The 26,296-nt window shown below is 44.5% G+C and overlaps 2 protein-coding genes across 4 annotated transcripts in view; one reads left to right on the top strand and one right to left on the bottom strand.

Annotated features, from left to right (window-relative positions):
* Positions 1–437: 437 nt before the first annotated feature.
* On the bottom strand, positions 438–11,237 carry PSME3IP1 (proteasome activator subunit 3 interacting protein 1). Its single transcript, XM_083751560.1, has 7 exons — positions 11,109–11,237; positions 8,522–8,662; positions 5,770–5,868; positions 5,167–5,317; positions 3,182–3,313; positions 2,635–2,702; positions 438–1,242 (listed from the first exon to the last, which is right to left on the bottom strand). Exons 2-7 carry the CDS (start codon positions 8,649–8,651, stop codon positions 1,022–1,024), a joined length of 801 nt encoding a protein of 266 aa, XP_083607686.1. The 5' UTR covers positions 8,652–8,662; positions 11,109–11,237; the 3' UTR covers positions 438–1,021.
* Positions 11,238–11,333: 96 nt separating this feature from the next.
* Positions 11,334–26,296, top strand: part of RSPRY1 (ring finger and SPRY domain containing 1) — a 36,091-nt gene continuing 21,128 nt past the window's right edge. The window contains exons 1-5 of one of the 3 annotated variants that reach the window (XM_083751455.1): positions 11,847–12,847; positions 13,752–13,859; positions 14,878–15,030; positions 16,316–16,393; positions 23,788–24,282. In XM_083751455.1, coding sequence (XP_083607581.1) covers positions 23,936–24,282 — 347 coding nt within the window. In that variant the 5' untranslated portion in view covers positions 11,847–12,847; positions 13,752–13,859; positions 14,878–15,030; positions 16,316–16,393; positions 23,788–23,935. Of the gene's footprint in view, positions 11,766–11,846; positions 12,848–13,751; positions 13,860–14,877; positions 15,031–16,315; positions 16,394–23,787; positions 24,283–26,296 lie in introns of those variants that run through there. The other 2 variants (XM_083751454.1, XM_083751453.1) reach the window with 2 other exon arrangements.

Below are 26,296 nucleotides of genomic sequence, written 5' to 3'. Positions count from 1 at the left end.
TGGGGAAAATAAAGTGTGATGGAGTCAGGCTTCTAAGCCCAAGCACACAGCATTGGCAGGTAGCAGCTTTTAATTCTATTCTCCCATCATTTCCTTGAATGATGGCTTAGGTTCAAGTTGCTGACACCCTGCAGTATCCCATAAAATACATGCAATTTGCAGAAGATTAAGTACAGTCAAGCTTCCAAGTTTGCTCAAGTGCTTTTGCCAACCTGATGTCCTGGCTTACAACTCCCATCAGCCCAAGCCAACACTGATGTGAGCTGTGGTTGAAAAGCATATGGAGGGCACTAGGTTGACAAACGCTGACCTGAAGAGATGCCCACACACATACTGCCTGACAAGGAATTTGGTCAGGAGCCTCCATTGAAGAGAAAACAGCTAAGTAAGGCATAAGAAGTGAATAGAGATGGCAAGCTCCAAGGTAAAAATAATAATGCATTGAGGAGTTCTTTAATCAGATGCAACACTAAAACGTCGTTACAGTGTCATGACAATCCACATTACCATCTGCTCGATTTTGCACTCTCCCCACAACAAAACCAATACTTAAAAAGTAAAGAGCAAGAGCCAGCCAACCCCATATGTCAGCACCTGCCAGACAGCTACACCCTAAAAACACTTCTTTGTAAAACCAACTTGGAACACCCCCAGCAAACAATCTATTCATTCATGGAATCTTTTTAAAAATACAAGGAATTTCCTGTCCTCATCTGTAAACCTCAGAAGCCTCAAGTCTTTTGTTGCTGTCGGTACAGTGGATGCTTTTCTGGATATTGAAGATGTGTGTCTCCCCCAATCTGTACTCCCTCCCAAACTGAACACAAGTCTTAGAGCAGAGAGGAGGACAGGGGATATGAAGAGAGACACACACAAAGACTGATTCAGTACATTATTTTGGTATTCTCTGGAAAATAAAGGAGACAGGAGAACAGAAGTTGCGAGTCTAGGGGATGGTTGAGATGGAAACAGAGAAATGACGAGCATCCCTACCCATGCTTCTAAGGGGCTGGGGAGACGCCTACAGCGGAGCATCAAAGAAGTTGCTTCCCCGAAACACGGAGGAGACGATCTTCCCGGTGGAGTTGATGGTTCCTTCGCTGTCCGAGCTGGACTCTGAGTCGCTGCTCCCAGAGTAGGCCCCGAGGCCCGGCAGGATCCCAATGCAGACGGCAGCCGAGGGACAGTGGAGGGCAGAGCCGCTCACGGAGCCGCTGCTCAGAGGAACACAGGGCGGCTTTTCTGGAAGAGAGCCGTGGAGGGGGGTTGGGAGAGGAAGATTGGAAAATAAAGCTGCCAATACAAATCCATGGAGTGACCACATTTGGAATACTGTGTATGGTTCTGGTCGCCTCACCTCAAAAGGTTCAGAAAAGGGCAACCAAAACGACCACAGGGATGTAGAGATTCCACTATGGGGAAAGGCTTTTGGAACTTCTTAGTTTAGAAGAAAGGTAAGAGGTGGCATGATAGAAGTTTATAAAGTTATGCATGGCATGGAAAGTGTGGCCAGAGGAAAGGTTTTCAGGAGAGATTTTAAAAAGCACTTATTCACAGTGTATAGTTAAATTATGGCACTCACTTTCACAATGAAACTAACAGGGAAGCAGAATAAACCGCCATGTGAATACAGCCTCGGTGAGCAAAGCTGATGCTGCTGGCCTTTCAGCTACAGATCTGTTTCATTACTTTCATTTGGTTACCTTCAAACATTACAGACCAAGGACCCCCATCAGAACAGAAGAGCCCTGCTGGTCAGACCAAAGTCCCTGTTAATCCAACATCCTGTTCCCATAGCTACTACCCAGCTGCGGATGGGAAGCCAGCAAGCGGGACAGTGGTGCAGTTTCATTACCCTGCTTGTATTCCCCCACAACTGGGGTTCAGAGGAAGTGAGTGTCCCAGATAGTGGAGATGATTCCCAGCCATCATGACCAGCAGCCACTGAGAGCCTTATCCTCCATGAATTTGTCATAGCCCCATGAAGATATATGCCCTTTAACCCAAGCCCTCACAACATGGGGCTGAGCTTTCATATATCTCCCACCGAACCCTTTCTTCAACAGATCTTTGCTTTTCTCCTCCTTGAAGGAATCCAGAAGCCTTTTTTGGTGGGGAGGGGATTGGTGCTACATCTGCTACCCATGAGGTGTCCAGACACAATCCACTTGCAAGCCTGAAACTGTCAGGCTAAGACCATTGCTCTAGGACAGAGGTCACTGAATTATCAGCTCATGACACCACCATTGTTTTGAGAATACAAATGATATGTACTCCACAGTCAGAGGCGGCAATGCTTCTCAATACCAGCTACAAGGAATTTATGCAGGGGACAGGGCTCTTGTGCCCGTCCTGCTTGCGGGTTTCCAACAAGCATCTGGTTGGCCACTGTGAGAATGGGATGCTGAACAGGATGGGCCACTGGCCTGATCCAGCAGGCTCGTCAGGTTCACTGCAAAATCGCTTTTCCCCAGGAAAGCCGCCTCATGGGTTTTGCCCAATATTCTGCAACAGGATGCACCCCTCCTTCACTCCCCCCCCCCATCGACTGATCAGCTGTTCATGAAGGCAACATGACCAATGCACAGCAGGCGATACGAGGCCTAGCGTAACCCACCATGCAAACACACCTACCTGGAGTCTTGTCATGGTCAGGATCCGGATCGAGTTTCAGTCTTTTCACGCTGTTGGCACCTTCTGAACTGAAAGGAAACAATGCAAAGTCAAAAAAGAGGACTGGAACCACGGGGGGGGGGGGGGCACTGCAAGTTGTTCTGTAGGTCACTGAGTTGCCATGGCAAAAAAGCACTAATATCATATTTACTCGAATCTAATGCGCCATTGAATCTAAAGCACACCACAATTTTCAAAACCCTGCAACCATTTGCTGGCAAATGTAAATGTGCCATAGAATCTTATGCACACCTTTATTTTCGCAATGTAAATTGGCCAAAAAAGGTGAGCATTAGATTCGAGTAAATACAGTAAATTTAAAAAATAACAATGGGCTTTACATCTCCTATTCAGATGGGAAAGCCTGGTATATTTCTGCCTGGGAGATTTTAAACTCCAGAATCTACCCCACTTCACACCCCACATTGTGATGGTCAATTTTAAGCCTCAAAGGTTTAGCTTGTTTACTTTCCATCCACAAGGGCCCTTCATTCATCTGGGAACTTACCTCCGATGTTTCACAGCTCCAGCCAACAGCTTTGCCTGTGAGAACTTGCTTTTGTTTTCTGCTGATTTCGCCGACAGTTTCTTGTCTGCTTCCTTCTTCAGGTCAGCACTGACCCCCACCTTTGACAAAGTGCTGTGGACTCAAAGGTTAAGGATCAAGTGGAATCTGAGGACTGATGGGTGTGCAGGAAATCCAGAGCAGCCAAACTCGCCCTTACATTGGCGCCTGTAGTCCCAGTCCTGCCAGGCTGCAGGGGTACCAGTAACCCCAATACCATAGAAGAGGCAGTGTGTGTACACTTATTAAAACCTGCACAGGAGGAGAAGGAAACTAATCTTTGTGGATTTGTTTTCCATCAGGACTCTAAGCCTTTCCATCAGGAACACCAGTGAATCAATCATTTGAATTATTTGAGTAATTATTTACTCAAATAAAATCAGTTATCAAATAAATTAAGCACCAGTGGATTTTATAGTAATTGGCATCATTCAGCTGCCCAGATAAAAATCTAACTACATTCCTGAAGCACCTTCCCCGCATTTACATAGGGCCACGCTAGATGTGACATCCAATGCATCCAATCCGAGTCCTACTCAGAGTAGACCCACTGAAGTTAATGGACTTTAAGAACTTGCACTTCCCAGTTTCAATGTTTACTCACAGCAGAACTTTGTTGGATACAACTTTCCATTTAAAATGCATGCTTTTTTAAAGTGCAGATAATAATCTCCCTCCAAACAAGCTAATGCTATCTATATTTTTAAAAATATGTATATTACTGGCTTTGTTGTTTTTTTGAGATGCTCAACAGTACTGCTGAAGGAAGCTCTCTGGCACCATCTGGTGGAGAGCCTCAAATACCAAACATGCCTCTTGAAATATTAGGTGGGTGGGTGGGTGAGCGTTAACACTCACACAAACCCCACCCTATTCCAACAGGGCTTGGGGTGAATTTCACACCATTCAAGCACAGAATGAGTCACTCTGACCAACCTTACCCATTAAAGAACTCAGTAAAAGTTACAAACTGGTAGTTCATGCTTAGCAGCACACAATATGAAAGGTTCAATTTCCAGCATCTCCAGGTGGGGCTGGGGAAGGACCTGCAGCTGAGGCCTTGGAAAGCCCCTGCCTGCCAGTGTGGGGAATACTGAGCTAGGTGGGTCACTGGCTTCACTCCGCATAAGGTAGTGCAGTCAACATTTGAGTTTCTGAGATGGTTCCCAGGTCAAGACCAGAGAAGCTCAGTGAAGAAACTGATGGGTTCAAATGTGGAGGGGAGTGCTGGGAAAGATATGGAAGAAAGGGGTGGTGTGAGGGAAGGCTCTGGAGCAGAGCCTAGGAAAAGTACTATGGACAGGGCAACACACAGATCAGCAAGGCCTAGAGCCTCCCAGGCTATCAGCCCAAGCCAGCACAGCCAGTGGCAAGGGATGATGGGAGTTGTAGTCCCTAGCACCTGGCTGCCCACCCCTGGTATCCACACTTAGAAGAATCGGCCCAGCTACCAGAGCCGCAAGAGCTTCAAGCCCAGATGAAAAATTCTGTTCCAAAAGTCTACAAATCTGGTCACCAGCAATGCTTACCCATTCCCTGTATGCCAAGCACAAAAAGATTCCTTTCTGATCTGTGAATAAACTCACAAAAGGGATGTGGAGGGGTCAGGTGACCCCAAATAATGGCAGGCCACCAAAACAAATGTTGTGGGGGCCCTGGTGCTAGTCACCAACCTGTTGCCACATCTCTAAGAGTCCTCTTGTTTTCATTCACAGCCAGATCAAATTATTGAAGTTTAACACATCCTGAATAACAAACCCACAAGCTCTGTTCTCAAATTCATCCATAGCAAAGCGAGAATACTGCTCTAGTAAAAAAAATGAAATGGGCTGTGGAAATTAAGCTCCAGCTCTTCAGATTGCCACGACACTCCAAACCCCACTGGAGTGCTAAACAAGCCACCTGCCCCTTCTTACTTCCAACTTTACAATAGGAAGTGCTTCAATGCAAAGGATATTCTGTACTCATTCAGCTCTTTGAGATCCTCTTCTCGCCGCTGCTTCTCTATTAGCGCTTGCTGCCGAGAAACCTCATCGAGGAACTTGGTCTCCTCTTCGTCTAGGCCTCTGACCATGTTTTCTGAAAGAGGAGGCGACAGGAGAACAAACTTGAATAAGCCATTTAGCTGCAAAGCCAGCACCATCTTGCCCTTCCTCTGCAGCATGTTCCTATTCTGATCCACGTGACAATGCAGTGCTTTAACAGGAGGTCTTTCTGCCCCAAACTCTGGAGCTGGGAACACATGGTCTCTTCTAGCCTCTAGAGACAAGTGCAGAGATAGGCAGCCATGCTAGCAATGGCTCAGCTATGTTACGGGAACCAGGACATCCCCTCTTCTGCCAGTACTTTGGCAGACAGGCTCCTGTTCCTTCTCCTTGTCCCCAGAAATTGTCATGTTCTCAGAATTCTTCAAGGAGCTCAGAGATATAGGGCCCTGCTTTTCTCAGGACAGGATTTTCACAAAAAGTACTGAAGCCGTTCAGTGCGGCTCCCCTGTATCAGGATTCACAAAGATGCTTACTGGAACTTACTGAACTTGAACTGCTCCTCAAACTCCTGCTGCTTCTTGTCCTTCTGCTCCTGGAGCCTTTCGTAGAGCGAGCGGGGGTCGTACACCTCCTCGGGGCATTCTGGGAGATGGAGAAGAAAAGTTGTACAGGTGGCCACTTTGAAAGGTACGTGAGATAAAACTTGCTCCCAGTACAGTCTCTGGCAGCCTTGCCAATAATCTCAGAGACATTCCAGGTCTACTAGCCTTGATGCTACCCGCTAACCGTTTTTGGACCAAAAGGAAATGAGAAGCAACTTCTGTGAAGATCCATTTGTTTGTCACCTGAAAGGGATTCTGACTATACGCAATAGGCAAGTGGCTCTTTACAAGCCAGGTTTATCAGACTTTGCTGATAGTTTCATCAACAGTTTGTTTGACTCTCATGGTAAGCCATGCTCAAGGTGGCTCCAACTTCAGAAAACTTTATACAATAAAATACAGCAAAGTAACTCACAAACAATTACAAGACATAACAAAATTTCTGTAATCATACACATAAGGGTAAGGAAAACATCGTATAAATATGCATGCAGATTAAACAACTCATTCATAGCAAGGCCAACAATATAAATGCAAAAGCTTAACCCAAATGGGAGTAACAATAATGTATCTTCTCCAAATCAAAATGTTGCCCCAAGAACAAACACTCAACAAGAACTTGCCCTGATGAACTTTTCCTGAATCACAGGGGGAGCAAAATGCAGCCACTTCTCCATCCCTTATGCTCTGCTGTTTTCAAGAGATTGCTTTGTGCAAGGCTGCCCCCTCAGCATATCCAACTGATTTTGCCTCCTTATTAGCACAGAAGCCTAGGAAGCTATCAGACCATTGGCCCATCAGCTCAGTATTGTCAACACTGACTGGCTGTTGCTCTCCAGGATTTCAAGAAGGGGCTGTTGTGAGTCCTATGTGGAAATGCCTCTAGAAGTTGAACCAGGGACCTTCTGCTTGTGAAATAGATGCTCTAACCACAGAACCTCCAAAACATTGCTCCCTAATACCCCAGCAAGCTGCTGCAGTAACGTGACTGTGAAGCTGAACAGCAGAGCAAGAACCCTGGATTCAAATCTCACATCTGCTATGAACTCGCTTAGTGGCTTTAGGCTATGGAAGCTTAAACAAAAAGCAGCCAGGAAGGGGCATATACTGGAGGTGGGACCCACCACCACCTAAACCCACCACCACCTAACACCACTCCCCCTTCCTTCCCTGCAATCTCAGTGAAGGTCCGCCTCATATTGCTACAACACTTTCCCTCAAATTAAATCGCAGTGTCCAAGATTGCCATTGGAATGAGGGAGTGGGAAAGTAAACCCAACCACCCCTCCCTGATACTACCCATCTGATTGGTGGAGAAGAGAGGGCAGCCGTGCTACTTCCACCACTCCCCATTGCTCTGATGCTTCTGCCAATCAGGAATGCAACAGATCTCTTCATCCAAAGGAGGAGGGGAGGAACTTGGAGAAGGGGTCAGGCTAGATGGAAAGGCAACCTATGGCTCCCTATCCCTGCTTCAGGCAAATGGCTCTTAGCAGTTTCAATGTCCCATTCCACCACCCCCGCTGCATTAATAAAATAGTGCTGACCTGCTTCACAGAGCTGTTCCTTTAATATTTACATAACAAGATATTAAATGCTTCAAAAATTGCAACACATTCCTCATCATTACTGTGCTAAAAAGTAACAACTGAGTGTTTGAATCCTGCCTAAACAGTCTTTAGTCTCCGTTTGATCCTACTCTGTCCCACTAAGTCCTTAGAAGCTCTTGCAATTTGTTTTTGTACAAGCTTCAGGTGACAGACTCCACTAACCCAGAAATAGAACATTGTGTTAAGAATTTTGCTTCAGGATGAGAACAGAAAAGTGTGGTGGCAGCGCAGCAGGCCCCATTAGCTAAAATTGTACCTCAGGTTAAGAACAGTTTCAGGTTAAGAATGAACCTCCAGAATGAATTAAGTTCTTAACCCAAGGTACCCCTGTACAGCGGTACCTTGCTTCTCAAACTTAATCCGTTCCAGAAGTCCATTCAAAAACTAAGGCACACTTTCCCATAGAAAGTAATGCAAAATGGATTAATCTATTCCAGACTTTTAAAAACAACCCCTAAAACAGCAATTTAACATGAATTTTACTATCTAACAAGACCATTGATCCATATAATGAAAGCAATAAACAATGTACTACAGTCACACAATCAATCAATTAGTAGTTGAACTGGGTTTCACACAGTCCCAAAAACAAAACAAAAAAGTCCCAAAAACAAAAACGCAAAATATCAAAAACAGGCAGACCTCAGCGTAACACTCAAAGCGGAAGTGTGGCACTCAAATCAGAAGTGTAACACTCAAAACAGAGCACGTTTGGCTTCCGAAAAAGGTTTGCAAACCAGAATGCTTACTTCCAGGTTTGCAGTGTTTGGGTTCCAAGTTGTTTGAGTACCAAGGTGTTTGAGAACCAAGGTACCACTGTACTACGGACTGTTGAAAAAGGTTTGTCTCCCAGAACCCTAGGATGTTCTGGCCCCATTTCACTAGAGGTAAAATATCCTACGACAACAGATAAGCTACCTGTGGCTAGATAGGAAAAGGTGAAGATGGATAACTTCCAACAATCTCTCATGTGGAGGAGTTTCAGGTAGAGCAGGCTTTGAGGGATTGATCGGTATTGTAACGGTAGTCTGAGCTCTCCTACTACCTCTCTATTCAGCAATTCCCCAATCAACAGTCAAATACCTTCAGGGTCTTCGGGTTTCCGAACCTTCTCCCATTCTTCTTGCCTTCGCTTGCGCCGCTCTTCTATCTCCGCTTCAGACACAAACCTTTTGTTAATCACGAGGTCGGCACTACCTTCTCCTCCATCCATTGTGGAGCAGCCTGTGCAGAGAAGAGAGTTAGGAGCAGGACAATTTCTATTCCCTACATATAGAGACACACTGAACTCTCTGGCATAGAACTGGCCATGCAGTGCACTGCCATGCAAATAATCCTTAACCCAATCCACGCATATAGGAAACCAGTTTTCAGGTAGAAGGCTAGGCTAGATTTCCTTGACACACAGTTTTCTAGAGGGAGGTACATTTCACACAGAAGTATTCAGTAAGGTAAATTCCCACCCTGCAATGGCACAGTCCAAATACACTGTCTGTAGACCATCTCAGTGAGAAATAAATTAGAGTCAGAAGCATGCCTACAATATTTCTGCCTACATCTACTATGCTGCACCACTACTATTTCCCACTACCGCAGAAGACCAGAGGCAAAGCCCAATGAATTACGGGAAGGCAGGAAGGAGGCAGCTTATGCCCTATAGCAAGCACTAAAGTGGTACTGTCTCCTACTTGGACTTGACATGTCGAGCATTTGCCACAAACGGATTGTGGAAGAAGTGACCCCACAGTGCTGCTAACTTTCCAGACATCTGCTGCCTTTAATAGATATGGAAAAGAGAATGTGTCCTGGGGGAAGTTTTGTAGAGGACCTGATACATTCCCTCTCTGTTCTATGGACTGAAATGTTAAATTCAGTCTCCCACTTTCCCCATTAATCAGAAACAGGAGTTCCTTCTTAACAGAAAAGTCAGGGCTATCACCTGTAAAATTCCACCATTTGCTGTACACAGCAACAAAACAGGACATGTTTGTCAAAAACAGATATCATTTAGTCTCTTACAGGGTCTGCATAGTAGCCATCTCCATGCCATGTTTTTTTATGCATATTATATGAATTGCATTAAAAAGCCTTGCAATATAAGACTAAAGTCATATCTAGTCCAGCATCCCATCGTCCACAATGGCCAACACGATGATGCCTCTGGAAAGTCAATAAGCAGGATATTGGAACAAATGCTATCTCCTGCTGTTGCTCCCCAGTAACCGTTGAGAGACACACCCATCACAAATCTTGGCAGCAGTATATAGTCATGACTTGTCGTTCTTGACAAACCTCATGTTTTCTACTGAATTGTCTAATCCCCCTTTTAAAAAAGTGGCCTTCACCTCTCACTTCCATGAGTAGCAATAGAATTTTATTCTCCATTATGCGAAAATGGAAGCTGAGCTAAATTACACATATATTGAACAAAACAGCACTGCTTACATCATTTATTTTTCAGTGCAGAATTTATTTTATCTTACATAGACCTTGGAGTTTCAGCAATGGATCTGCAGGTGTTGCACACAGGATAAAACAGCTTTGTAATGAAAGGAAGAAGCTGAGCCAGCATGCAGTTTTTAATGTCAGGATGCAGCTGCTCTGAGCAAGCAGGTGACTCCAATCATGAATTAAGTCAACCAGTGCTTGCACCTGAGAAAAGGCTGGCCTACTGGCGCCTTACAGATCCCTTAGCTAGAATACCTCTCATCAATCTGAATTATTTCACTCAAATTCCTTCACACTTAAAAAGGTTCCTCCAGTTAGAAAAAAAAGACTGCAATGAGTGCAATTACTTGCCCCCTTACTGTTCACAACCTGAGGAAGGTACAGGTGTCACAACCGTTCCCTCTTAAACAAACAAGGTGCCTTACATATGTAACACTCCTTGCTTGCAAGCTTTAAAAACCTTTTTATATCAATCTGCTTTTAACTGAAATTAGAAGCTGGATTTTAAACTACTCCCCATCTGAAATAGTAATATGACTTTTTACAGTTACAGATAGGTAGCCGTGTTGGTCTGCCATAGTCAAAACAAAAAATTTTTTCCTTCCAGTAGCACCTTAAAGACCAACTAAGTTAGTTCTTGATATGAGCTTTCGTGTGCATGCACACTTCTTCAGATACACAGATTTTACAGGAGTGCAAAAGGCTTTAAAGTTAAATCCTGTTTTTAAGTTGAAAATAGCTGCAGATGTTGCTTCTTAAATGTATATCCCATTAACTAGAGGCCACCTTGAGAAAACTTATTTTTAAAGAAATTTTATATATTGCTTTAAATAATTTTTTTAAGTACAGTCGTAGCTTTAATAAACAATGGCATTGCTATCAACAGCGTTTCATCGGTATTATATCAATAATATTAATCCTCATTGTGTGGGTCCAGACATTAGATTTTAAGAAAACTGTAAGGACGAGGGTCCATCCATAAGTTGCTTTTAAATTGTGTTTTAACGCTGTAACCCGCCTTGTGGCCTAAGGGTGAGTGGCGGGCAATAAATAAATAACAGCACTACTACTATTACTACTACTAGGATAGAATATCTTGTTAATAACTTATTTTAATTATCATTCATTATTAATAAATAATTTCGCTATTCCAGTTACCATCCCCGCTCTCCCCCCAGTCTCAACGGCCTCTTAGAGCCGGAAGGCGGCCCGCGACACCCACCTCTCCGCCATGGACCCCTCCAGCGGGGCCTTCCTTCCTCTTCCTCCCGAGCCCACCTTTGTGGACGGAATCCCGGCCGTACCAATGACAGCCCCGCCCCCTTTACCCCCGCCTCTTCCGCCTCCGAATCACCCAATCGGACGCCGCGTTCCTTTTCCTCACCCATCGATCCAGCCAACCGAGGCTTCCGTCGCAAACAAACCAGCGAGTCCTGAAAACGGCGTCTGCGACTGGGTTGGTTAAAAAAATAATAGGGGTGGGAAGGGACAGGCGGGCGCTTAGGATTGGCCAGCCTCCCTTCCGAGCGGCGTGGGCGGAGCTTCGCTTCTAGCAATTTGAGAATGGGCCGCGTGAGTGGAAAGCGACGAAGAGGAGGGGGCGTGGCTAGTTGCCTTGGGGATACGGAGCGAGGAGCGGCGGCGGCCTGGCGGGGAGGTGGGCGGAGCCGCGGCGCGCTCGCTCTCGGAACAGGGAGGGTCCGCGGAGGCCTCTTGCTCCGCCGCCGCCGCCGCCTTTCCTTCCCGCCGCTGGCTGAGGAGAAATAGGCGCGCGGTGGCACAAAGAGGCCGCCCCGCCACTGCCCGCCGCCAGCACGGCGCTTCTTCTCTGGCCTTGACGGGCTGAATGGAAGGCGGCAGCCAGCGTGGAGCGGCTGAGGTGAGTTGAGAGGAGGGGCGCCTGGCGGGGAAGGAGAGGGAGGGGAGAGGGCCGGGGGAGGAAGTGGAGGGGCGGGGGGAGGGCAGGGCCTGATCCTGATCTTGAAGTAGGAGCGAAGAAAGGGCCCTGCGGGTGGATGGGCGAGTGGGGAGAAGCCCAGCGCACAGGGGGATGATAATTTCTCTTAAATTTTTTTTTAATAGTGTCTTAACGCTGTAACCCGCCCCAAGCTTTAATTCATTAATTGTGACAATGATGAAAGTCCTGGCAGTGAGGCTGAGGGTGGGAAGGAGCCTGCATGTGTACAATGCCTTTGTGCGTGTGTGATCTATTTAATCTCTCTCTCTCTCTCTCTGATAACAGATGTGCATAACTGATCCACACATATGTACGTATGCATATACATATATACACAGGTGATAGTGGCACAAGTGTGTGTATACATATCATACATATGCATGGTCTTACATCATTTTAGTATCTAATACATGGCTTGCATTATGGGTGGCTAGCCCTCAGATTGGGGGCCTGATCTGCTCTCCCCACCACCACCACACTCAGCAGTTTTTTCTCTCCCTTCCCACAAGATTTTGCTAATTTGGGTGGTGGCAGCAAAAAGAAAACTGGAACTAAAGTAGATGCAGCACTAAAGTGGGTTGAGCCTGGTGTGCCTGCAAATCCTCAGAGTTTTCCTCAGATGTCAGATTGATGGGTGTAGAAATGGACATTTGTTTGGTATGGATTACCTGAGAAGGGGTGGCTGTATATGTGAGGGTGCACACACAAGAGTGTGGGGTGGCCACACCCACCACTGCCATGCAGCCCTCAGAGGGTTGGCCGAGGGTGAATGTGGTCCTCAGGCCAAGAAAGTTGAGCCACATCTGACTTCCATGATAACCCACATGCATGCAATTAATACACAGTATTGTTGTTATTGCTTACATTAGGATAACAGCTTTCTGAAGGGTAGTGGTGTTGGACCGTTGCAGAAAGAAAAGAGCCTTGTGGTACCTTTAAAGACTAACAAATAGTGCTGCTGCAGCACAATGCTACCCTCTAAGGTGTCGTTTGCGATGATAACGGTAATCATAATTATGTCATTAATAACAGTGACGAAAGCTACTGTTTTAAGTGCAGCTCTTCAGGGCACTTTGCATGCATTTCTCTCAGTAGGCAGGTAGCATTTGACAGCTCAGAGTCCTCCAGGATAGCAGCCCAGAAGGTTAGAAATGCTGGCATTGACACAGCTGTTATCTAACAGCACCCAGATAAATGTTTTGTGGGAGGGCGAGTCCTCTTTCAAAGAATGCATTGAAATTTGGTCTTTGGGGGGCAGGGTATAACACACAGGGTAAAATATCTCTTCTTACCAATAGACTCCCTTCTGTTAAATATGGCTTTTTAGTGCATACACATTCATACTCTTTATCCTAGCACATTTACCTGGGTTCTGCTTCATAGTAGCAGTGTTAATACTAGCATTTCTTGCCTCTGGGTTGCTGTGGTATAGGATTGTGAGCTGCCCAGTTTCCCCCTTGTGAAGGACTGCCTACTTTGCTTTGCTAAGAAAAAATTATGTGAAGTGGTTTGAATGCTCTAAAGCATTAAAGTAGCAGCAGTTATCATTTGCAATCATGTAGCTATGGACATTGGTGCTGCTTATTTAGGCAATGATAATGGTCTTTGTCCTTTTTGTGCCTGAGGTTTAAGAAACCAGAATCTTTGAATGTGTGGTATCTGCCATGGGAGGGTATGAAGCAATGTCTTCCAGCACGATGTAGCTGTGGCTTACCCTTTGCTAGTTCAGCACACCTGCTTACTTCTCCTTTCATGCACGTGGAAGAAGCAAACCACGAACCCAGGCTGCATGGTTTGTTTCACTCACAGCAAATCGCCATCTGTAGCCAAGGTTTGTTCTTGGCTTGCTTGGTATGTTTTGTTGGAGCAAAGTAAATCACAGTGATAACTGTTTTTTTATGTAACCAGAGATCATGGTATAGTTCCTCTGCATGCTGGTAGGAAGAAGATAAACAACATTCCACATGGACCTGCTCTTTATTATGGTCGGTGAGCTGGGCCAAGCTTAAATCTGTGGTGATTACAATTTTCTTCTCAGTTTCTTCCTCCAGTATGAAACAATACTAAGCTCACTTTCACCACTCCTCTGTCCTTGTGATAGGTGCAGCTAAATGAGTGAGGCTGATTGTTGATCCTCAAGGAATAACTACTCCGGCCACTTTTCTGTTGCCAAACATAATAGTGTGTTGAGTACGGAGGGGGAAATAGCTTGACTTTTACTAGCCCTTAACCCTCTTTGCTAATATTGATTGTTTGTTTGTTCACTTGCTGAGCTGTATTTTTAAAGTTTTAATTATGGTTTTAAATTTGTTGCATTCTTTTGGAAGTGCTTTAAAATAGAGGGTTTTGTTTGTAATCATGTTGAATGGTGACTTTAAATTTGAATGAATGAATACATGGATTGATAACATAGTGAGTAACAAGGATGGATGTGGTCCTCCAACCATTTGCCTTGCTGGCTAGAGCTGATGGGTGTTGGCAGCCACCATAATCTGGAGGGCCACAGGTTCCCTATCCCTGCTATATAATCTTGAATACGTCTTGTCTAGAAAATGAGATTTCCTTAGAGTTTAAAATAGTAGGTTGGAGACCTGGGGATGTACTGGCGATGAGTAAGAAATTCCTGGGGACTAGGGCAAACTTGAAATGAAATGAGGAATGGCATATGAGAAAGCCTGAGGACAATAATCTTCCTGTGGAGATAAGATGGTACTGGTAAGCTATGTGGAGGTTGTCTGCTAAAATAGGGATGAGGGAGGACGACAGGCACTTCAGGTTGGAGTGAGTGTTCTGCTGTGTGATGAGCCAGGCAGTTTCTAGGGGAGACTAGCAGCTGATTTCCTCTTGCTTTTAAGATTAGTAATTCCCAAATTGTATGTGTTCTTTCATAATTATAGAAACCTTTTTGAGAGCCCAGAGTGCCCGCCCACAGAAGGCAGTCTGCATGATCCATTGAAGGGAGGCCTCTGGCTTTCTTTTTTCCACCTTCTATGGAGGTGGGTAATTCTGCCTTGTCTTTGTTTGGATCATTCAGCCATTTCTGACGCTACAGAATTATCTACCTCCAAGGATTGCAGGAAGAGGTTGCCTGTTGCATCCCTCCACCAGTCAGTGCCCTGGGTTTTCTGCCTGACAAAAAGCAAGCCCAGAGGCACAATTCTTGCAGGAATATGCTGGGCTACAGATAGTGTAATTCTTACTCTTGCGCACTCTAAACCTTTTGAAGTTTGACGAAGTGTGTTTCTTCATTTTAAACTCAGTAAAAAAATGTACTTCTATCATCAAGAGTTTAGAAATTCATACTTTAGATGAGCAAGGCTATTTCTGAGGGAGATTAGTGGCTGGCTGCCTAGATGGTAGGGGCAGAACTGTGTTCTGCTCCCACATTTTATGAGATGGAAGACATGCCGCTCAGAGTTTTGAATGGTGCCTCACTCTGCGCATTATGCTAAGCTTCATGCTAAACCATGGCTTCACATCAATGCATGGGTTCCCAGGTTGCACTGCCTCTAGTGCTACTATGAGCTAAGCCATGTTTTGGCTTGGCAAGTCATCTGAACTGGGATGGTGGTTTGTCTTATTCCAAACAAAATAGTTGAGTGAGATTTGTTCTTAGTTTGTCTGGAGCCTGCCTTCTGCCCCTCACGTTGGGTGTCCTGTTCCTTGTAGGCAGGAACCCCCTCATTCAAGTGTGATGTGTGAACAGAGTATGCAGAGAGACACTGCATCCTTCCTCGTGGATTCTTCAACTATTCACATCCTTGCTCCAAACACACTTTTCACCTATAGTGATATATCATGGGAAAACATCATCTTTTTTAATTAGTCTGAGGGATGCTCTCTGCTGATGGTTATGAATAAAGTGGGGTGGGGTTGGTAGTACAGCGGGGAGAGTCCAGGATATAGGCCCAAAGGAGCAATATTTGTATAAATAAGGTTTCCGGTCTGTATGCTCTTGAGTCACAGGAACAACTTTTTAGTCATGCCTGCTAGTTTGTGTGACTAAATCCAACACACAGTTTGGTTTGGTTATTTGACCAAGAATTTTTGTACAGTACTGTGGGGCAGAAGCGTTAGGGCTTCCCCTGCCATTACTTGAATAAATAAGAACTTAACAATTGCTCAGACAGAAGCATTTTTGCCATAGGGACGGGGTGGTCCATTGGCGTGGGCACAATTGATCAGTTCAGTATGCAAATAGATTCATAACCCATGACGCTCACACTGTGTAGTTGGTTTTGTAGCCTGTGGAGCTACTACACCTTAAATGACTAGGGGGAAGGGTAGGAAATCCATCTTCCTGCCCCAACTAGGATTAGCATTGAACAAAGCTGTAGTGGTGAAGCTTGGCCTCCTTGGCTGCTGCTTGTACCTCGTGAGTCTAGCCTTTGCCCAAGTGAGTCAGTCACTTGGCTAGAACCTCTCCCTTACATTGAGGAGGCTATCACCTGACCTTTCCTGGTCTGTTTCAGCTCCTAGCTGTTGGTGCAGTGCAGGAGATTGTGTGCTCTACCCCTTTGTATCAGCTGCCGACATTGAGGATAAGTGAGGTAACTTATTTTTCACCAATGCATCGCTTCTTTCTAGTCAACTTTCCAGCACCATTCAGATACATAGAAGTGTGTGATGACCCATAACAAACCAGTGCTTGGAGGCTAGATGTGGACCAGTGAATTGAAGGTGAATCCTGAGATGACAAAGATGTTGTGTGTTCTGAATTGCTGAGTCTAGGAGGTTGGAGATTACCTGTTCTGGATGCGGCTGCACTCCCCTGGAAGTAGCCGGTTCATAGCTTGGCGGTGCTCCTAGATCCACTACTGCCCCTGGAGGTTTAGGTAGCCTTGGTGACCTGAAGTGCCTTTTTTCCAGCTATGGCCCCTTTTGGAGAGAGACGACCAGTGTACTCTACACCCTGATACTGTTCAGACTGGACTATTGCATTGTGCTCTGTGCGTGGAATCCCTTGAAGACTATTTGAATACTTCCACTGGTCAGAAATGCAGGCCCAGAAGAGGGCTCTCTCTGTGGCAGGCCCTAAATTATGGAGTTTCCTCCCTGCAGAAATGTGTCTGGAATATTTATTGTACAGGTGAAGATTCACCTCTTAAACCAAAGTTTTAATTCTGCTTTGTGGGACCCACCTCTTTTGTTGAATTTATATCATTCTGCCCTGTTTTTAAAAAAATGGTTTTACTAGTTTTATAATTATAGCAATTTTATCCATTTTTATAATTGTATATTACCAGTATATTGTTTTAACTCTCCCTGAGACCTTATGGTGAAGACTAGGTAAGAAATTAAATCAATCAATTAATTAATTTCCCCACCTTTCCTTAAAAGTATGTCATATGATTGTGACCCAAACTTGAGAATTGGCTTCCATAGGAGATTTAATGAAATTATAATCTTCTAAACCTTTTAGCTCAGTTTCATGTTAATGTGTGCCTGGTAATGTGGAATGATTTGCATAAGGAAATTTTCTAATGCCCTAGACTAGAGATTGTAATTCTCTTGCTTATTTGACTTCATTTAGAAAACAAAGTTGAAGAAATAGCCAAGCTTTCTTTGCATTTTGTTTGTTGTACTTGTACTTCCCACTTCCAAGCCAAGCACTGCAGAAATATTTCTCCGTTTAAGAAACACCTCTGCAGTTATGACCTACACATCAGCAAACCCTAAGTTTGGATTGTGGATAAAACTGATGTCAATCATACATGAAAAATGATTTGCAATGTTTGCTTACCATATGTGCCCCATTTCTAGGAAGTAGGATTTGAAGAGAGTAACCCCAAATATAATCTAAGATTTAGACTGCACCATTCTTGGTCATAAAGCAAATGAATAGTTGGTGTTTTGTTAGTAGGGCTATTTTTTGTTTTAAATGGAGGGTCTGGGGAAGCTTGTACATGGGGACCATTGAGTCTCCAAAACAGAAACTTCTCAGGTGCCAATTGCAAATTTACACTTAGAAAACCAAAAATAAGGTTCTTATAATTGCATATTACTGTTTGGTTTTTAAACAGTAATTTTTACACTTCAGAAAATTGCCAAGCTCTTTCTGATTCAGGCAAGTTTAATAACAGAATGCGAAGAAATTTCTGGCATAGTATGATAGGGAAGTTTAACCAGACCCAAAATCCAGTTTGCACATGGGCATTCTTGTTTTCTTTGCAGAAAGAGTCAAGCCACATTTTCTCTCTCTTTGAAATGCAAACAGTATCTCTGTGTTAACTTTTTGTGAGTTGATTCTCTTAGAGCTATGGGTTTTATGTATTTACGATGGGTGAGGGAAAAATCCAGCTATTACTGAGTTAAGATTGGAAACTGAAAGGTTGAAGTCATCCCTGTATTCAACTTTGGCTTCTTGGCAAGAATTCAGAGTGGGCAGGGTTTTTCCACAATGAGGTGATTATGGTTGAGTGTAAGGAAACACTTGAGGCTGTGAATCATTGATTCCTTCCCTCCTTACTCTAGAGGCGCCTGCGCTCAAAACCATTTCCAGCCAAGTTCTTAGCTGACCACTTCTGCTGAGTTGTTTGGACCATGAAAATTTGGTGGGATGATCATATAGATGTCGTACGTTACATTGGATAACATGTTAAAATTACGAGTGTGGATGTCTTTTTATTGGAGACCTTCCCATAAAAATAGTGCCTGTGGAGCAAGCCTGTTCAGCTTTTTGTTTCAGGCAGTGCACAAGGGGAAATGTGCATTCTACAGTTAGAATTGTTCAGTAAATTAAGGAACCAAATTTGCATGCTTCATATTCTGTTGCAAGTGGTATACCCCTGTGTTTGCAGAAGCTAGATTTATGCACTTTTTAATATTACGAATTGGAATATAGGGGGAGGAGACCAGCTTTTTTCACAAAGGGTGGCAGTTCATTCCTAGAGTTTCTAAGAAATTAAGTATTGCGTAGAAAAATCAAGTGTTCTTTTAAGTCTTTATTTTGTTACGCCGGCTCATAGTAGGCACTCTCTTTGTGTGTGTGTTGTGTGTACGTGCTAAGAAAAGGAGAGTATCAGGTGTCAAAAGGTATTTATTTCTAGTGTTGTGCCTGGAGCCCACAAAAATAGAACTCTTGCTGGAAGAATTTGTGTCTGATGCAATCAGTTGGCAAACATGTTGCTAAAAATACATGTACTGTAGTAGTTAACAGAGAGCAGCTGAAAGAGGCTGGTATTTGGGAGTCCTCGTGCTGCTTCCTTGATTCACAGAACTAGCAGTAGCCAAGTCTAGTTTTCATCAGTACTGTATTAGCACTTCCCAATGTGTGTGTTCCTCTGATAAGCAGAGGTGACCAAAAGCATGCTGGCTATTTGAAGGGAGTTCTTGAACTGTCTGACAGGCAGACCACGCAAGGCCTGTTGATAGTAGGGCCAAAAACCCTTGCTTGGAAATTGTTGTTTTTCTAAGTTGTACTGTGCAATGCTTTCCAGACCTGTGAATGATACCCTTAGTTCCCAATGCATTTCTTGGCCACTAACACACTGGTTTGTGCATACAGCAAGTTACTGCAACTTTGTAGGGCTGTGAATTTTATTGGATGATGGTTTGGAAATTATTTGTTTGAGCAAAATTAAGGCTGCTATATTTCAAAATTTCATAAATATATAGAACAGCACAATTTTATGTGGTAAGTTATACATCATGGGTTGTATCCATCATAGCGCTACATGAACAAAATGCATTGGATGGACGGTGTTTAACTACCTTGTCTCATCAGTGCAAGGATTTCTGCTTGCGCAACAGAACATTATGCCCCCCTTCTTCCACTATGTGTCACCTAAGTCTGTTCTAGGGTTTCCCCTAACACTCCTGAGCAGATTTGGCAAAGGCACAGAGCACACAAGGTCCTTGTGGTGATCAGACCAGGTAGTTGAACTTCACTCTATGCATTTTGTTCTCTTACAGAGGTAAAGTAAGTTGAGAGCTGATAAGGAAAGGTGTCGCATACACTTCAGTTTCTCCCCCTGCTCCCCATGTCTTTTCACAAGGGACTGACTCATTGCTTCCACATTGCCAGAAATGTTCTGTCTGTGTTAGGGGTCGAGGGGTATGTGGCATATGTGAGACAAAGCTTAAATAAACGAGAAGCTAGAAATTGGCTGGCAGTGTTTTTTATAGGTTGATGTACTTAAGTGAAAAATATAGGAAAAATACAGACTTCAATCAAATTAGCTGTTATACCTGTATATATCTAAAGTGCATTAAGGTGGGGTGGCAGCTGAGGGTTACATAGCCTGTTTACTGTGAGCTGTAAGATGGCTGGTGCACAGATAATTTGTTTATGTATTGAGTGCCCAACAGAGTAGTTTTGCTTTCTGTAAGGGCTACTTAACTTCGCATTTGCAGCTTATCTTTGTCTTTGCAGCATGTGTAGAACTTCTTTTTCAGGAAACTGGCAAACTGAGGAGAGTAATAAGCTCCCCCTTGTTAGTTGAGAGTCTCCATCCCAAGTACTGTGCTAATTCACTGGTTTTACACCATGGGTTGGCTCCTCATGATTTTAAGAGAAACTTGGACATTGTGCTTTGAAACCAAATTATGCGTGCTGTTATATAGCCTGTATCAGTTTAGGAAAAAATAAGGCAGAGGAACAACTTAAATAGGTTTGCATCAGTGTACCTTAATCCTAGGTGCACAGTCATTTCATGGGTTGTTGTAAGTTATGATGTTTCAAGATGATTGACTTGATGCTTCAGCCTCTAGGAATCTGTGAAACTGAGTTCCTCCCCTTCTTCTGCCTTACACACTGATGTGCTGGATGATCTAAATATACTGACTTTCAGGCTGTGTGATTATATATATATCAGTCATACACGAGAATGGTATATCTCATGTATGATGGATCAATATGACTAATAACGACGAATAACATCACTTACTTTCTATATTTAATCAGTAGAGCACTTATTTTCTCCCAATAGAGAGTGGTAGAAATTCTAACTGTAATCAACAAGTGAAAAATTAGTTCTCATTCTCGTTTAGAAACAAGTTATTCTAAGAGTCTTAGATTTTATTTGCCAGGTCCAAATCACTCACAGTAATTCCTTAATAATTTGATATTAGAATAGCTTTACAGGTGGACAAAACAACAAGACAGGTGTTGAACCTGCTGTCACATGTGTGTATTGTCAACAGGGCTGTGGCATGCAAAAGATCTCAGGTTCACTTCCCAGCATCTCCAGGTATCGGTGGGCAAGATCTTATCAGAAATTGTGAAGAGCTGCTGCCAGTTAATGTAAGCAATACTGAGCTATATGGACCAATGGTCTGACTTGGAATAAGACAGTTTCCTGTGGAAAGCTTGGGTTTTAGTCATCACTGGGCTAAATGTGAGTTTTCACATAGATTAGTACTTCCTACACCTTACTCGGGCTGGTTCAGGTAGGATTTTGGGTTGATAATCATCCAGGTAAATTGTACCTTGTTCCATTAAATTGTAGTTTTCATATTATGACTAAGCTTTTATAAGTGGTGGTTTCACAAAAGCAGGTTATTTTGATAGTTACAGCTATGCCACTCTCAATATAGTGGTGTGAATTGGTCTAAAGGAAGGAAGGACCAACCTATATGGAAAGTTCAGCTCTCAGTATCACTCTTCCCTGTTGTTATTTTTTTAAAGATTTACAAGCATCTTGCATTTTTTAAAATTAAGTCTGTTGATGCATTCCAGTCATTCACTGTGGAGGGCCATGTGTCATGAAGTCATGAAGTTACAGTGGTGCCTCGCAAGACGAAATTAATTCGTTCCGCAAGTCTTTTCGTCTTGCGAGTTTTTCGTCTTGCGAAGCACGGTTTCCCATAGGAATGCATTAAAAATCAATTAATGCGTTCCTATGGAAACCGCCTTCAGACCAGGTCCGGGGACAGTCTGTCCCCCGACCTCTTCCGAAGGCCGGCGGGCGGCAAAAGTCTTTGCTCCCCCCTGCCTGCCTTCCCAGGAGAGCGGAGAAACGCAGCGCGTTTCTCCGCTGTCCCGGAGGGCTTTTGAAGGCAGGCGGGGGGAGCAAAGACTTCAAAAGCCCTCCGGGACAGCGGAGAAACGCGCTGTGTTTCTCCGCTCTCCCGGGAAGGCAGGCAGGGGGGAGCAAAGACTTTTGCCCCCTGCCGGCCTTCAGAAGAGGTCCAGGACCTCTTCTGAAGGCGGGCGGGGGGCAAAAGTCTTTGCTCCCCCCCCCCCCGCCTGCCTTCAAAAGCCATCTGGGATAGCGGGAAGCGCTTCCCTGCTATCCCGGACTGCTTTTAAAATGCTGGCGGTGGGGAGCAAAGCCTTTCGGCCCCCGCCGGCCTTCCTGGACCTCTTCTGAAGGCCAGAGGGGGGAAAAGGCTTTGCTCCCCACCGCTAGCATTTAAAAGAGGTCCCCGGAGATTTCCCTATGGGCTTTCTTCTTGCGAAGCAAGCCCATAGGGAAATTCGTTTTGCGAAGCGCCTCCAAAACGGAAAACCCTTTCGTCTAGCGGGTTTTTCATCTTGCGAGGCGTTTGTCTTGCGGGGCACCACTGTACATCTCTTCCTCATTTCTCCTTTTGCCACCCCGTGCTCAGAAGAGCTTTATGGTTATCCAAATATGGCAGCCAACTTAGTGCCAGTGCCAGCATCTGGCTTGCTTTTGGGAGGCAAGTTCTGAGCCCTCCACCATCCCCATCACTCTCCTCCCTCCACTGGCCTGGTCTTATTTAAGGTATTTCTATGCTGGTTTTCAGACAGACATCTCAAAGCAGTTTATATAAACATTATTACAATAATAAGAACTGATTTTTTAAAAACAACAACAACAACCAATGCAAAAGGCAACTGTTTGTTTAGAAGAAGCTGTGATGGTAACTTCTTTTCTGCTCTGCTGCAGAGTGGGTGGTTCTGCAAAGATTTCCTGGGTGACAGTTAGAGGAGGGAGGGGCCACCACTGGCAGCTGGACCTGGGCAGCTTACTAGGCTGTGGGTTTCGTTTCCACTCTCTTCAGAGCAAGATAATTCTTCATAGACCTTTATGTGCCATTTCCTCCATCAGTTGACAAGTTGCCATTTGTTTTGGGGCATAATGCTAATGGAAACTGACTGGGCAACTTGAATTGTGTGGGGTTCTTTACCCTGCTTTTTGATAGTTAGATAACATTTTTATTCTTGGTAAGCTGGCTGGAATATCAGAATACACTTCTTTTCAAATAAAGCATAGTAGAAGAGGCAACATGGTATATGGAGGGCTAGGCTGAAATCCATAGGTGTCTGGCTCCTTGATTTTTATTTTTAGTTTAGTTTACCATTTATTAAACTGATCTTTTTTTTCAACTGGAGGCTGGCTCCTGGAGAAACAGAAATATTTTTCAAGCTCTATACTGGCTGCACACTCTACCTGCATTTCCCAGTGACCCAACTCCCTTGCAGCTGGCTTTGGACTCACACAAAGGAGTGGGAAGGACTTTACTACTGGCTGCCTCAAGAAACCTCACATTGATCATTTGTTTTCGGATGGCGGGGATCTGGATGCAGTTTGAGCCTCCCCCAGGAACTGTGTATACGTGCATTTCCCTCTCCCGCTTCGGTTTACTTTGAGAACAGCATGTTAGAATGCTTCAGGGTGGGGATAAATTGGAGGGAATTGTGGTTGATTAGCATTTTTATAGCCCTGGGTATCTGAACGGGACAGAATTGCAGTACTGGGCGCCTTAGCAGATTTGAGGATAAGAAGCAAGTTTTCCCTCTTTGTAGCATCAGCTGTTGGGTTTAAGGCAGGGTTGGGGAACTGGGCTGGGACTGATGGGAGTTGGGAGTCCACCAGCATCTGGAGGGTACAGGTTCCCTTTCTGGTGCAGGGCACAAAGGTATGCCAAAGGGGAAATTAGGATTGTTTGCCTGCTTGCAAAGGAACTTGTTTGCTAGTCACATTATTTTACAATTTCAATCCAAGTTGATGGGCTTGTGTTTTTTCTTACCCTCCAGGCCGCCTTTTGGATGACCAATGTGTATCTTCAGTGATGATGTCAGACACTTACCCAGCCATTCCCTGCCCATTCCAGTTGTTACAGACTCATATGATGCAAAAGCTGCAATTCAGGATCCCAAAAACATTGCTTTTAAAACTGTCTAGATGATTGTCGTTGCTTTGGTTGTGTTCTATGCGAGCAGGAGCCTTCTCCAAGGTTTACGGCTGACCCTTGAACAGCACATTCCCTGTTTGCTGCAAACCTTGGGGGCTAGCAGCATGGGCAACTCCTGTGTTTGTCGGGAAGACAGTGGGGTAGAAGACAATGCAGAATCCAGAAGTCGCCAGACAGAGAACAGCAGAGTGCCTGTATCGGACTCCAGGAGCCACCCGAGGGACCCAGTGAGGCCCCCCCGGCGGGGACGGGGGCCACATGAACCAAGAAGGAAAAAACATAACGTGGATGGATTAGTACTTGACACGCTAGCAGTAATTCGGACGTTGGTAGACAAGTAAGTACTTCCTGAAGAGAAATATTGCCATGGATGTACCTTCCTTCTCTTGTAAATTGCTGTGCTGCAATCTGTGGAGACTGCTCTAATGTCCCTCTCCAGTGGCATAAAAGTAGACAACTTTATGTTGGAATTGGAAATGTCTACAGATGTTTCAGGAACAATCCATGAATAAGATAGTAGATTCGTCTTGGCTTCTCCTCGCAACACTTGCGCTTTTTGAATACCCCTCCAGCAGTTCATTTTGACGTCCAAAGTTTGTTTCAGTGAAATCCTACTCGGCCCTGTAACCTTACACTGCCTGATTCCGTTGAGTGGCAGCCACTGCAATACCTACACCAGTCGTGGGAGGAGAGCCAAATGGCAAACTGTCTTTGTGTCATGTTGAGACTTCTACAGTTTCAACAGACACAAAAGCAATATACAAGATGCTGCCTAAGGTCTTTGGAGGCCAGAGGTAGTTCTGCCACCTTTGATGGCAGAAGAAAGGTTTCCTTTGGGACAGAAGGGGACACTCTGATAGTGCTAGTAAGTGCTGTTGGGATTTGTTAGTCAGTTTGACTTTCTTCAACCAAATTCCCTTTGTGTGTTTGCAGTGCATTGTAAGATTGGGCAGCGCATGATAAGGAGGCAGTTATTTAGGGAAGCTTTCCTCTGACCCCTTTCCTAACTCAGCAGTTGAAGATGTCTTCGTGGATAGGTGGGGGGCAGTGCTTGTCCCCTGTCTTTGAGTTGACTTGCTTCTGCAGAAGCATGTATTGGAGTGGTCTGTTGGTCTGCCCCTTCTAAAACTCCAGATTGAAAGGAGTTAAAGGAGGAATAGACATGAAGAGCAGTATAGAAATTTAATTATTGTTAATAATAATATTAATAATAGATAATAAGGCTCCCAGGGGCTACCAGTCATGATGATACTTTCAGAATCAAATAAAGCCCATTGCTTGGATAATAGCCAGAAATGACTGATTCCCTTATCCTGCTTGTGGACTTTCCATAAGCATCTGGCTGAGCACTTTGGGAAACAGGAATCTGGGCTTGGTCTGGTCCAGCAGGGCTGCTCCGGTGATATATGTGTTGTGCCAATTCTTACAAATGTTTACATAATGGTTAATGATAAGTGGAAAGATTCTGAGTAGGGTAAAGCAATAAAGCCACTTTCAAAGAAGTGATGCCTGGGTGCGTTCTCTGGTGGCACAGCTTGTGATGTTTGAATTGGATCTGAATAACCCTGTTGAACCATGAGCACATTGGGAGTGGTTGGGGACAGGGGGCTACAGACAGGCAAAGGAAGGAATATCCCAGGCAAGCAAAGTTTATGTGAGGAGGGAGAGAGACGTGATCTCACCCTTCCAATGGCAGAGGAGCTACTGCTACATATAGCAACAGCACCAACAAAATTGTCCTTAATGCTTCCTTTCCTGATTAAAATTGTCATTATTCGTTGTCAGTTTGAGTTATCTTTGTAGTATCTTAAACATCAGCAAGGGTGTTGACAGTTTCCTTCCTGCTTTATTATCTGAGCTGCTGTCAAAAATGCTCTTTCATAACTCCTTAAATAATCACTTCATTCTTTGCTACCTGCCAGCTCCAAGCGTCTGAGGCTCTTTCTGGCACAGACTGGAGCTTCTGTTTGTCCTAGGCCACAGTCTGAAGGCGCGTGATGCCCCCACCTTGTTGAAGCAAAGAGGGTCTGGGTCTGATTAGGGTTTGACTTCAAGACTGCCTGGGAATCCTTTGTGAACAGCCTTGCGTTTTGTGGTGGAGGGAAAGACTGGGTATAAATGTAATAAACAGAAGCTTCTGGGCACAATGGAATGCATTTCCACCTCTCTTCTCAAGCATTATAGTTTACTTGGATTGAACCTCAGCAGTACAATGCTTCTCCTATGCCGCTTCTTTCAAGTTAATGACCTCTGTTTTCACCAGCCTTGTGCTGAGAACAAAATGAATGACTCTCCCACTTGCACAGAATACAACAGTGTGGGGCAGTGGGATGGGTTCAGTTGCTTTCAGG

The sequence above is a fragment of the Podarcis gaigeae genome (assembly GCF_964106915.1).
Source record: "Podarcis gaigeae genome assembly, chromosome: 8".
Lineage (NCBI taxonomy): Eukaryota > Metazoa > Chordata > Lepidosauria > Squamata > Lacertidae > Podarcis > Podarcis gaigeae.
Note: the sequence above shows the minus strand (reverse complement) of the source record. Positions and strands in the feature narration are given on the sequence as shown.

Excerpts from the sequence above, each read along its gene's own strand:
- PSME3IP1 (XM_083751560.1), bottom strand. The coding sequence starts at position 8,651 with ATGGATGGAGGAGAAGGTAGTGCCGACCTCGTGATTAACAAAAGGTTT. Across the intron at positions 5,869-8,521 it reads GAAACCCGAAGACCCTGAAG|AATGCCCCGAGGAGGTGTAC; the intron begins GTATTTGACTGT and ends TCCATCTCCCAG. Across the intron at positions 1,243-2,634 it reads TGACCATGACAAGACTCCAG|AAAAGCCGCCCTGTGTTCCT; the intron begins GTAGGTGTGTTT and ends GCTCTCTTCCAG.